At 41.0% G+C, this 13,323-nt stretch overlaps 1 protein-coding gene across 7 annotated transcripts in view; it reads left to right on the top strand.

Moving 5' to 3' along the window:
- Window positions 1–13,323, top strand: part of ptpn4a (protein tyrosine phosphatase non-receptor type 4a) — a 428,771-nt gene that overhangs the window by 331,329 nt on the left and 84,119 nt on the right. For 6 of the 7 annotated variants that reach the window (XM_038790048.1, XM_038790047.1, XM_038790049.1 and 3 more), the window contains 3 exons: window positions 3,470–3,523; window positions 6,763–6,921; window positions 12,328–12,484. In XM_038790048.1, coding sequence (XP_038645976.1) covers window positions 3,470–3,523; window positions 6,763–6,921; window positions 12,328–12,484 — 370 coding nt within the window. The remainder of the gene's footprint in view (window positions 1–3,469; window positions 3,524–6,762; window positions 6,922–12,327; window positions 12,485–13,323) is intronic. The other variant, XM_038790046.1, reaches the window with a different exon arrangement.

Raw genomic sequence — 13,323 nt, 5'->3', positions numbered from 1 at the left:
TAATTCACATTTCACCATCTGCCATGGTGGAATTCGAACCCAGTTCCCCAAAGTGTGATTCTGGGTCTCTGGATTACCAGTCCAGCAATAGTACCACTGCGCTACTCCCTCTCACTGGCAGAAGGCAGAGAGTGGGTTTTTTCAGGATAGCAGCCGGTAAAGAGTGGTGTGCCTCGGATCAGTGTTGGGACCCCAACATTTCACAATATACATTAACGACCTGGAAGAAGGAACTGAGGCACTGTTGCTCAGTTTGCAGATGATATGCAGAGGGACAGGTAGCATGAGGAAGCAGGACAGTTGCAGAAGGACTTGGACAGGCTAGGAGAATGAGCAAAGAAATGGCAGATAGAATGCAATGTGGGAAATGTGAGATTATGCATTTGAGTAGGAAGAATGCAGACGTTTTTCTAAATGGGAAAAGGCTTAGGAAATCATAAATCATAAGCACAAAAGGGCTTAGGAGTCCTAGTTCAGTCGGCAGTTCGGAAGGTAAATCCAATGTTAGCATTCATGTCGAGAGAGCCCAGAATACAAGAGCAGGGATGTACATAGGCTGTATAAGGCTGTATCAGACCCCATTTGGAGTATTGTGAGCAGTTTAGGACCCTGTATCTAAGGAAGGATGCGTGCCGAAGCATGGTACATTGGCGAGGACATGCAGACGCTGCGACAACGAATGAACGGACATCGTGCGACAATCACCAGGCAAGGAATGTTCCCTTCCAGTCGGGGAACACCAGCAGTCAAGGGCATTCAGCCTCTGATCTCCGGGTAAGCGTTCTCCAAGGCGGCCTTCAGGACGCTCGACAACGCAGAATTGCCGAGCAGAAACGTATAGCCAAGTTCCGCACACATGAGTGCGGCCTCAACTGGGACCTGAGATTCATGTCGCATTACATTCATCCCCCACCACCTGGCCTGGGCTTGCGAAATCCAACCAACTTGTCCTGGCTTGAGACAATTCACACCTCTTTAACCTGGGGTTATCCCTATCTCTGGATCTGTAAAGACTGAATTACCTGCAAATGCTCGCATTCTAAGCATTGTCTGGCATCTTTGAATTTGTCTATATATATGATTCTGGAACGTACCTCTTCATTCACCTGAGGAAGGAGCAGTGCTCCAAAAGCTAGCGTTTGAAACGAACATGTTGGACTTTAACCTGGTGTTGTAAAACTTCTTCCTGTGCTCACCCCAGTCCAACGCCGGCATCTCCACATCTTTATTATTATAAACACTCCTTCCCATTTTCCAGATGAAACAGTGATTTACATGTACTTTAAGCTCAGTGTACTATGTCTCCTACACAGTGGGAAGTCTAAATGCAGATTGTGTGACCACTGTTTGACTGCCAATGTAACCCCAAGTTCCAGTAGCTGCCATTTCCAATCTCATACAACCCACTCAACACTGACATTTCTAGAGCAGTGTAAAAGACCCATGTCAGTGAAGCTCAACATAAGCCTGAGAAACACTACCTCATCTTTTTGATTATGCATTTTAAAACCTTCGAGACTCAACTTGGAATTCAATGATTTAAAATCACAGCCCCGCCTCCATTTTTTTCACATGGCAGCTGTTGATAATTCTGCTATTCCCAGAGATAGCAGATGCGTTGGTATTAATTTTCCAAAATTTGTTAGAATCTGGTAAGTAGCAAAGATAAATCCTCCATTCAAGATGACAGGAAGCAGACAATAGGAAACTACAGGCCAGTTAGCTTGACGTCTCACATGAGGAACGTGTTAGAATCAATTATTAAAGAGATTAAAGCTGGGCACTTAGACAAGCTCAAGGTAATTGGGAATAATCAGCAATGTTTTATAGAAGGGAAACCATGTTTAACCAATTTACAAGCATCCTTTGAACGAGTAACTGTGGATAGAGGGGAGCTGTACTGTATTTGGATTTCCAAAAAGCATTTAATAAGGTGCCGCACAAAAGGTAATTGCAAAACCAAAGCTCATGGTATAGGAGATAACATATTGGCCTGGATTGAAGATTTGCTGGCAGCAAGAACTCTGTGCATAAATGAGTCTTTCTGATTGGCAGGATGTGAAAAGTGGAGTGCCGCAGGGGTCTGAGCTGGGACCTCAATGTTTCACAATTTAATAGTAATAATAATCGCTTATTGTCACAAGTAGGCTTCAATGAAGTTACTGTGAAAAGCCCCTTGCATTACCCTTACATTCACATCAGTAACTTGGATGAGGGGAGCGAAGCATGGTAGCTAAATTTGCAAATGACACAAAGATAGATAGGAAAGTATGTTATGAAGAAGGCGTACGGAATTTGCCGATAGATAGATTGAGTGAGTTGGCAAATAAATGGCAGATGGAGTATAATGTGGGAAAGTGTGAAGTTATTCTGGCAGGAAGAATAAAAAAACTATTACTTAAATGGAGAATGACTGCAGAATGCCTAGGTGCATAAGTCACAAAAAGTTAATATGCAGGTGCAGCATGTAATCAAGAAGGCTAATGGAATGCTATCCTTTTATTACGAGAGAAATTGAACATTAAAGTAGGATGTCGTCCTTCAGCTGTACGGGGCATTGGTGAGACCGCAACTGGAATACTGTGTGCACTTTTTGTCTCCTTATTTAAGGAATTGTGTAAATGCTTTGGGGAAAGTTCAAAGAAGATTTTTTAGATTGATACCTGCATTGAGCAGGTTGTCTTCTGAGCATAGGTTGTAAAAGCTGGGCTTGTTTCCACTGGAGTTTAGAAGAGTGAGTGGTGACTTGAACTATGTAAGATCCTGAAAGATATTGATACGGTAGATGGGGAAAGAATGTTTCCTCTTGTGGGTGAGTCCAGAAGTAGGTGGCACTTTTTAAAATAAGAAGTCGCCCATATAGAACAGAGGTGAAGAGAAATTCTTTCTCTGAGGCTTGTGCGACTTTGGAACTGTATGTCTCCGAAGGCGATGGAAGCAGGGTCACCGAATATTTTTAAGGCAGAGGTAGAAATGTTCTTAGGCAGTCGACACAAACAGATAAGCCCATGATATTATTAAATGGCGTAGCAGACCTGGGGCTGGATGGCTACTTCTGCTCCTATTTCTTATGTTTGTATTTTGACCTCAAGTGGACACATCTTTTGTTTCTTTACTTGGACCATTGCTATCTCATCTCTTTTGTTTCTGCCTTCTGCTCTATCACTGTGATCTTTTGTTCATTTTCCCACTCTTACCTTTCCCTGCCTCTGTGCCTGTCTGTTTTATCTCTAACTTTTTCAATTTATAACAAAAGGTCTTTGGCTTGAAATTTTAACCATTTCTTCCACCCCAGATCCTGACACACCTGAGTATATCCAGCAATTTCTCAATGTATTTCAGATTTCCAGCATCTGTAGTATTTTTCCTTTGTGTCTCATATTAACTGATCCAGTGGAATCCAGCATTGTTGGCTGGTCAGTGGAAATATTGCTGATATCCAATGGTGATCAGTCTTTTTTTTTTCCAGATGTAACCCTACACCTCATAACCAAATTTGGGACCAGTTTTTCGTAAATTCTACGTGAGTTGTAGCTGCATGCCTTCTCATCATTCAGACATGTCCCTTTCTTGCTAATTTTATTCAATTCTAATTGCTCTCCATATATTTTTCTCATCATTTTAAGGTAGTACCCTAGTTTTCTCATTCCAAATTATTTTGTTTGTTCCCCTTTCCTGTTACACTTCTGCTTTTTTATTAAATGGTAAATGAATAAGCAAATAAAGTACAAACATAATAGCCCAGACTTTGTGGTTAAAATAACAGGTGTTATTAGCGCTCAACATTTTAAAGAGTTAATTGGGCAGCAATTTACAGGCAAGTGCACATACACAGTTAAGCACTGTAATCTGGAATTTGCAGTCAGGGTTGTCCTGCTCCTCCAAAATCTTTACTGTATTTACAGAGAGACTCCCCATTGAAATATGTACTTCCTGGTTCAGACTCTGCATACCTTGGCAGAGATCCTTCAATCTGATCAGTTTAGGAGATACAGAGTAGCTTGTCTTGATTCCATTATGAAGAACTCCTTGCTGAAGTAGATCACTAATCAAGTGGAGCAAAACGCCAGCATGAACTGCTTGGCTGAATGGCCATTTTCTGTGCTGTACGTTCTACGTAATCACTGCAAGTTCCAGTATAAAAGCCTGTAAAAGGCTGCGGGCAGAGCGCTTGACAATATTAGTTCACCACTGACTGCAATATCTGAGCCAATATACTTTGTCAGTTCCAGATTAAATAATAAATTGTTTGAAGCTCCAGTGCAAAAGCAATACATTTTTTAAAATCAAGTGTCTCTGCAAATGTGTCCAAAAACAGTTGTTCAATATATGTTTAATTCAAAAGGCTGCCAAACAAACGAACATCTGACCAAATCAAACTACATGCTATATTTTGAGTGATTTGACTCTTTGCTAAAGGAAATTACCAACAGCAAATAAATCATTCATTATCGCATTATATCAATATAAACCGGAGCATGATTTCTGTGAATAAAGCTGTGTTCTCTTTAACACTGCATGTGATAATTAAAGAAACCAATACTATCGAACACCTTGATTGAAATACACCATTTTAGTCCTGGTTAGTTTTGTATACTTGATGGCGCATGTACTCCTTTAAATATAGGAAAGATGCTGGCTTGGAATTGAGTTCGTATTTCTGTACTCTTGGGTTGTGTGTGTGTATGATAATGCAATGGTCATCACAATGCAGAAAGGGAGTTTGGTGATGTGTTATATGGCACAGAAGATCTTTAGAACATTTCTCAGTCCTATGCTTGTGTGGAAAACAATTAATTGCTGTAAATGAACCAAGTATGCCATTCAACCATGCCTTGTTAAGAATAGATCTCTTGGCTTATACATTCAAAATGGAAATGTAGCCAGGAGGTGTCATTGCACTTGTAGTGAGACAAAGTTACATGAAGTTCAAATGGCTTTTCATAACAGGTCTTTGAACAGAATTGTAAGTATATAAACCTTTGATCAAAAGATGCACTTAAGAAAACTTTTTTTGCCTATTGGGAGTTATGGATTTTTTCCTCAAAATATTTTTTCCTGTCTTATGATTTCTGCCAGCTGTTGATTATTTCCCAGCTCAGTAATTTTGAAAGGACTTTCCTAATGTATTTGATCCAGCCCTGAGCTGATGGGATGAGTCCATGACTTTGTCTTACCATTCTGCAGAACTAACTCAAAAAGTTCTAGATTGGAATGAGAAGATCACCACCTATCTTTCTGATTTTCCCATATATCAATCCACTAGCATTCAGTCAATAATCCAATGTCAGGATTTTTTAAACTTGATTTATGGAATGTGGGTGTCATTGGAGTGCCCAGTATTTATTCCCCGTCCCTAATTGTCCTTGAGAAGGTGATGATGATTGTCTTCTTGAACCACAGCAGCCCATGTGGTGTAGGTGCACCCAGAATGCTGTTAGAGAGGGAGTTCCAAGATGCTGTCCCAGTGACAGTGAGGAAAGATAATATATTTCCAAGTCAGAAAAGTGTGTGGCTTGGAGGGGAACTTGTCCCTTGTCCTTCTGGATGGTAGCATGTCTGTTTGTTTGGACGGTGCTGTCTACGGCATGCTGGTGAGTTTCTGGGTAATGACAAGAAGACTGTGTCTGCCCCCATGACTGTGTGCACCTGCCTGTTGAGTGTCTGTGCAAAATATCAAGCTCGGTGATTTGTTTCTGGTCTATGGATTGGCTGTTTTCATTTCCAGTTTGTGAAAAGTCCAGTCACATCTATCACAACCCACTGAGAAAGATCAATGTGTATAATTACCAAATGCCAAATAGTTGTTCAAATGGAACCCAAACTGTCAAATTGCACCATCAGTATCATTCCTGTTTCTTCCTGCATACTTACTCCGTTACTTTGTTTTGACAATGTACTCATGATGTCCACTGTGGCCTCGCAGTTCTAACAAGGCATGCAATTGTGCATAAACACATCAACATCTCATGGAATGAACACATATGAACCATTTCCATTCTTGTGTCAATAAGTAGATCTTGTTTAAAAATACCATTATAAATATCCAGCTTCATGTTGACTAATTCTATCCATTAACATGAAATTATGCTTGTAGTTAGCTCAGTTCAAAAGTGGATGGAATCAATGAAAGGGTGAGATTTAGAACTTGGTATTCAAAAAATAGGCAAGAGGCAAGTTGTGTATGATCAGATGAGCTTAAGCTTATTTTTATTGTAACAGCACTAATCCATTTATTAGTATAGATTTATTTTTCACTGTTATTTTTCAATCTGGTGCTATCAGGCATTTTCTTTTGCTGGTAGCAGTAATCAGTAGCTAACTTAGAATGCCAGCACATTATTTTAGTTTACTTGTGATGGCACTTCTTACTGAAGCATTAAATTTGTAATGCCATTGCTGTAGAATTGCAGGATTATAAATTCAATTTGTAGTGGTTTGTGGCTTAATGCAGAGAAACAACTCTACGTGTTTTATTATATTACAATTGTGACAATGTTTCAAAAGTAATTGGTGGTGAAAATCTTTGGTAGTCCCTGAGAATGTTAAAATGCTCTATATAAATTCAAGTTTGTGTGTGAAAAGTTATTTTTGTAAATGATCATTTTGGAGGTGGGTTGTGTGGAGGCTGTTACAATACTGCCACAGTTGCTAGTAAAATACACATTGTGGTAATTAATTTGGTGGCCATGTGTCCTAATTAGTTTCTGTTCTCCTTTTGTCTTTGCAACTGAAACTGCCAAATAAATTCTTGGAATAAAGTCGGAACTCCACGTTTACTCAGGAAGGAAGCCGTCTCAGACCATCATCTGTAGGACATTTGGTTGACCACATAGTTCATGTTTCATCAAGTGAAGTCTTTGCCAACCACAAATCACCTTCCTCCACGCAAGCAAACAGTATTATTCTGGAGTCATCTCCGTAAGTTTCCCATACTGATTATTTGATACACTTGTTCAGGCGGTTTATCTAATGTGTGTGAGTTTTCAGGTTGTTTGGGTTTGGAGCCTAATGCTGTGGTTTACTTCACTCATTCTGGTTTTCAAATTACCTATTTTCACTTGGTGATACCTGCTGATATCAATTCCATATTAATTTTTTATAATGCAAGGATAGACTTTTTGGGGCAGCACATTACACAGTGGTTAGCACTGATGCCTCACCGCCGAGGACCCGGATTCGATCCCGGCCCCGGGTCACTGTCCATTTGGAGTTTGCACATTCTCCCCGTGTCTGTGTGGGTGTCACCCTCGCAACCCAAAGATGTGCGGGGCAGGTGAATTGGCCACGCTAAATTTCCCTTTATTTGGGGGGGATAAAAAGAATTGGGTACTCCAAATTTATTTTTTAAAAGGGTAGAATTTTCTATCATCTCTAAATGTTCCATAATGAAACCTGCAGCAGTTACTCTCAAATCCAAACTGCACACAAGGTAGACACTAATTGGTATAAAAGCTCATAGTATTTTACTTTACGCTCCAAAATACCATGGGTGATTGAATTTCAGGTTCTGCTATATGTGACACAATTTTGGCCTGCTTCAAAGTATTAAATATATATATATATTCTATATATCCCCATTTGAATTGTAGCTGGACATAAACATGAAATGTTTCAAATAGAAGCCACATTTTCTGCTGTCCAGTATTTAAATTATAACTTGTGCACAGCAGGTTAGAGGTGGTCAATTATTTTGTTTTATCTTGTGTACGAAAATTAACTTTGATTAGAATTAATAGATGACCCATTTCCAGCCAACTTGACTGATTTATTTTTCTTAGGTCATGACAATGCTGCAGATGCATCTTACCAAAATATAATTTAAATATATCTGTTTATATTTTATTCATGTTTGCGTACTGAAAATATCAACGTGTTGCTGCTGGAAAGAAATGCAAACGAGGGCAGTTAGGATAATGCAACCCGGTGCGCAATGTACATCATTAAGCAGATTGCCTGGGGCTAAAGCATTAAATACTGCTCCAGACTGTAAAATAAGCTGCTTTCATCTACCATTCATAAAGAATCTCAAACTTGGCTGGATAAACACAAAGCAATGAATTCTTTGGTTAAAGTTTGATTCTTGAAGCTCTCAGCTTGTTATACCCGTATGAAGGGTGCACTGTTTCTTTTCAGAGGAAATAATAGACTTCAGAGAAATAATGCTCGTTTCAAGAAAGAGTGCAAATGTGTAATACAAGTAGTTTTTTGGTTAAACCCCTTTCTTTGCCTGTTGTCAAGGTGGGACTTAACCTTCGTGATTACTTTGGGAATAGCGATCACAATTCCGTAAGTTTTAGAATACTCATGGACAAGGACAAGAGTGGTCCGAAAGGAATAGTACTAAATTGGGGAATGGCAGAGTATAGCTAAATTCAGCAGGAGCTAGGGAATGTGGATTGGGAGCAGCTGTTTAAGGGTAAATCCACATTTGAAATGTGGGAGTCTTTTAAGGATAGGTTGAATAGAGTGCAGGACAGACATGTTCCTGTGAAAATGAAAGATAGAAATGGCAAGATTAGGGAACCATGGATGATTGGTGAAATTGTGAGACTAGCTAAGATGAAAAAGGAAGCATGCATAGGATCGAGGCAACTCAAAACTGATGAAGCTTTGGAGGAATATCGGGAAAGTAGGACGAATCTCAAACACGCAATAAAGAGGGCTAAAAGGGGTCATGAAATATCTTTGGCTAACAGGGTTAAGGAAAATCTCAACGCCTTTTATTCGTATGTAAGGAGCAAGAGGGTAACTAGAGAAAGGATTGGCCCACTCAAAGACAAAAGAGGTAATTTATGCGTGGACTCAGAGGAAATGGGTGAGATTCTTAATGAGTACTTTGCATCGGTATTCACAAAGGAGAGGGACAAGACGGTTGAGGCTAGGGATGGATGTTTAAATACTCTAGGTCAAGTTGTCAAACGGAAGGGGGAAGTTTTGGGTATTCTAAAAGACATTAAGGTGGACAAGTCCCCAGGACCGGATGGGATCTATCCCAGGTTACTGAGGGAAGTGAGGGTTGAAATAGCCGGGGCCTTAACAGACATCTTAGCAGCATCCTTGAGCACGGGTGAGGTCCTGGAGGACTGGAGAATTGCTTAAACTAATACCCTTAGTTTAAGAAGGGTAGCAGGGATAATCCAGGGAATTATAGACCTGTGAGCTTGACGTCAGTGGTAGGCAAACTGTTGGAGAAGATACTGAGGGATAGGATCTATTCACATCTGGAAGAAAATAGACTTAACAGTAATAGGCAGCATGGTTTTGTGTAGGGAAGGTCATGTCTTACAAACCTAATAGAATTCATTGAAGAAGTGACAAAGTTAATTGATGAGAGAAGGGCTGTAGATGTCATATACATGGACTTTAGTAAGGCGTTTGATAAGGTTTCCCATGGCGGGTTGATGGAAAAAGTGAAGTCGTATGGGGTTCAGGGTGTACTAGCTAGATGGATAAAGAACTGGCTGGGCAACAGGAGACAGAAAGTAGTGGTGGAAGGGAGTGTCTCAAAATGGAGATGGGTGACTAGTGGTGTTCCACAGGGATCCGTGCTCGGACCACTGCTGTTTGTGATCTACATAAATGACCTGGAGGAAGGTATAGGTGGTCTGATTAGCAAGTTTGCAGATGATACTAAGATTGGTGGAGTTGCAGATAGCGAGGAGGACTGTCAGAGAATACAACAAAATATAGATAGATTGGAGAGGTGGGCAGAGAAATGGCAGATGGAGTTCAATCCAGGCAAATGCGAGGTGATGAATTTTGGAAGATCTAATTCAAGAGCGGACTATATGGTCAATGGAAGGGTCTTGGGGAAAATTGATGTACAGAGAGATCTGGGAGTTCAGGTCCATTGTACCCTGAAGGTGGCAACGCAGGTTGATAGTGATCAAGAAGGCATACAGCATGCTTGCCTTCATCGGACGGGGTATTGAGTACAAGAGTTGGCAGGTCATGTTACAGTTGTACAGGACTTTGGTTCGGCCACATTTGGAATACTGCGTGCAGTTCTGGTCGCCACATTACCAGAAGGATATGGATGCTTTGGAGAGGGTGCAGAGGAGGTTCACCAGGATGTTGCCTGGTATGGAAGGTGCTAGCTATGAAGAAAGGTTGAGTAGATTAGGATTGTTTTTGTTGGAAAGACGGAGGTTGAAGGGGGACCTGATTGAGGTTTACAAAATTGAGAGGTATGGACAGGGTGGATAGCAACAAGCTTTTCCCAAGAGTGGGGGTGTCAGTTACAAGGGGTCACGATTTTAAGGTGAGAGGGGGAAAGTTTAAGGGAGATGTGTGTGGAAAGTTTTTTACACAGAGGGTGGTGGGTGCCTGGAACGCTTTACCAGCGGAGGTGGTAGAGGCGGGCACGATAGCATCATTTAAGAGGCATCTAGACAGGTATATGAACGGGCGGGAACAGAGGGAAGTAGACCTTGGAAAATAGGAGACAGGTTTAGATAAAGGATCTGGATCGGCGCAGGCTGGGAGGGCCAAAGGGCCTGTTCCTGTGCTGTAATTTTCTTTGTTCTTTGTCCTGACCTGACCTGTTTTTTAAGATCTGCTGTATCAGCCATAACAATAGCCAAAATCTATAAATTGTTGAATAAGTTTAAATCATTCCACTGTTTCTCAACTGCAAAACCATCTAGTTTAATTTATTGCAAGCAGTTGAAGAACAAGAAGAAAAGTCTAGGAAAATAAAATTTGTTCATAATAGTTGCCATTTTCATATTGGGAAGGAAGAATCACCATACAAATGTCAATGGGTTGCTAAAATTATTTTTTCACATCGACTGAGCCCTGGCATGTCCGCTTTAATTGCAGTTGTAACTGCACAAAATGAAATGTCACATGCAAAAATGAAGTGCCTTTTTAAAGGTGCCAAGAAACTGATGAGCCCTGAACAAAGGGTTTTAATTTGTTAAAATTGACTACTGTAACTAATGAATGGTACTTTATAGTTTTCAATACACTTTTGTTATTTAAAATCAGGTTATTCGTGGGTGGTGAACTAAAACACTGATTGAAGATGCTTATTTTTTGTGATAATTCCATTAGGGTGGCACAGTGGTTAGAACTGCTGTCTCACAGCGCCAAGGACCAGGTTTCAATTCCAGCCTTGGGTGACTGTGGAGTTTACACATTCTTCCCATGTCTATGCAAGTTCCCTCCGGGTGCTGTGGTTTCCACTCGCAGTCCAAAGATGTGCAGGTTAGCTGGATTGGTCATGATAAATTGCCTATTGGTGTCCTGGAATGTGCAGGTTTGGTTGCAGGGATAAGTGTGGGGTGGACGGGGAGAGGACCTGGGTACAGTGCTCTTTCCGACAGTTGGTGCAGATTTGATGGGCCAAAGGCCGCCTCCTGCACTACAGGAATTCTATGATTTTCAAACATATTAATAAAAATACAGGTTTTTAATACAATTTCTTTGTTCTAAACGTTGCTCTGGTTAACGGAAGATTTTAATATTGGAGCTATGTAAATGAGTTTGAGCAAAAACGAATTCCGAAAATTAGTGCGATTTGAGCCCAGATAGTTGATTGTACCCGAAGAGGGAACTCTTTGCCTGGAACTATAAGATAAGTTACTAGGCTACAGAATGTAGCACAAGATTAAAATTGTTGGCGTATTTGTTGGCAGATTATTGAAACTGTTCAGTGTGTGGTAGCAGTAAATGAGGCTAAACAATTTTTGGATTAAATGGTGTGTGGAATTGAATGTCCATCATAAGATTAAAAAATTGAGCCCGTACAACACGTTAGTTTATTTCCATTAAGAGCCCTGTGCATAGTTTGGTTGCCATATTATTACTTGCACTGGAAAAGGTGCAACAAAGAGGTACGCATTGACATGTGGTCCCAGATGCCTAATGTGTCCCTCTTCCCTTAGCTCAGTGTTGACAAGCCATCCTTTTTTGCCTCCCGTTCATTTTACATGCTTTTGGCTCAGATACCAGGAACCTTTCTGACTGTCCTCTCAAGTTGAATGGGTTAGTGCAAATGCTTGGCACTTAGTTTGGAACTAGCTGAGCTTTTTACTCTGAATCCAAACCATCATGGAAAGGGCTATCATCCAACTCCAGAATGTTGCTCAGTTTTGCTTCTATTTTTCTCCACCTCTATTGAAACATTAAAACAAATACAGGAAATTATGGGATATCTCAGCCAATCCGTCATCAACGAAGCCCTCCTACAAAGGAGCATTGCCAATAGATCCCCTTTGTTCATACTTAGTATTCACCTCTCCTTGTAAAGCACTCAGATATTTGTTTTGTAATAGGAGTTACATTTGTAGTCATAATGCATTAAACTCAACTTCTTTTTAGTTGTCAGGAGACAGCTGGAGAAGGACGGCCGCCTGCATTGCCACCAAAACAGAAAAAAAACACAATCCAGTCTCAACAGTCTAATTCTTGCCAGCAGGAATTCGACCCTCACTTCCAAGATCTATTGGATGGCCCCATAACCTCAGAGAAATCTACTGTAAGATATCATTTTATAATGGTTAACAATAGTAATAGTACCTGCTTCATTTAAATTGAAAAATAGCCGGGCAGCGTAATAGATAATGGCCATAAACCATTCAAAGAAGTGTGTCCAACAGATCGATATGATGCAGTTACTGAGGTTTGGCCCCCAGACATGCAGTGTGCGGGACCAGCAGCACAGGTTCTGACCTGGCACTCATAACCAAATCTCAGCAGGGGACAAGCAGCTTGTGGATATCTCGGGTGAGTTGAAAGCTTAAGGGTGTAAATTCTGACAAAAAAAGCCTGGAGTGGAGTCCAAAGGCAGATTGGTGTGTAAATACATCATTTTTCTAGCAATTCCTGCAACAAGGCCGGTGACAAATGTCGTGTTCGTATTCTCTTGGTCCTAAATCGGTGAGGTTGAGAGAAAGGATCCCGATACTTGGGCAGCCCAGGGTCTCCATATATTTTTGCCAGGCTTAAGCCCAATGCCACGGAATGTTAATGTAACACGGGAGACTACAGTTACAAGTGATGAGCCTGGTGCTACAGGCTGTCAATGATGGGAGGGACCATCGTGTCGCCCTGGTCAGCCATCACCCACCTCTGGTCAGGCAGGCCCCAACTAAATTAGGTGCTGACCTGCCATGGCCCTTCTGCTTCCATGAGTGCTTAGTGTGCCTACTCTGCACGTTGACAGAATACATTGTGCCCAGTAAACAAATGAAAAGAAGCTGCCAACTCTTCAATCTCCTAATTGGAACATCGAGACCATGTGCACAAGGTTGACAGGTGGTCGATTGGCCGAATGTTGGCACAGCTTACATGCAAGAGACCAAACTTGTGGAGAAT

This window comes from Scyliorhinus canicula, chromosome 2 (assembly GCF_902713615.1).
Source record: "Scyliorhinus canicula chromosome 2, sScyCan1.1, whole genome shotgun sequence".
Lineage (NCBI taxonomy): Eukaryota > Metazoa > Chordata > Chondrichthyes > Carcharhiniformes > Scyliorhinidae > Scyliorhinus > Scyliorhinus canicula.
Note: the sequence above shows the minus strand (reverse complement) of the source record. Positions and strands in the feature narration are given on the sequence as shown.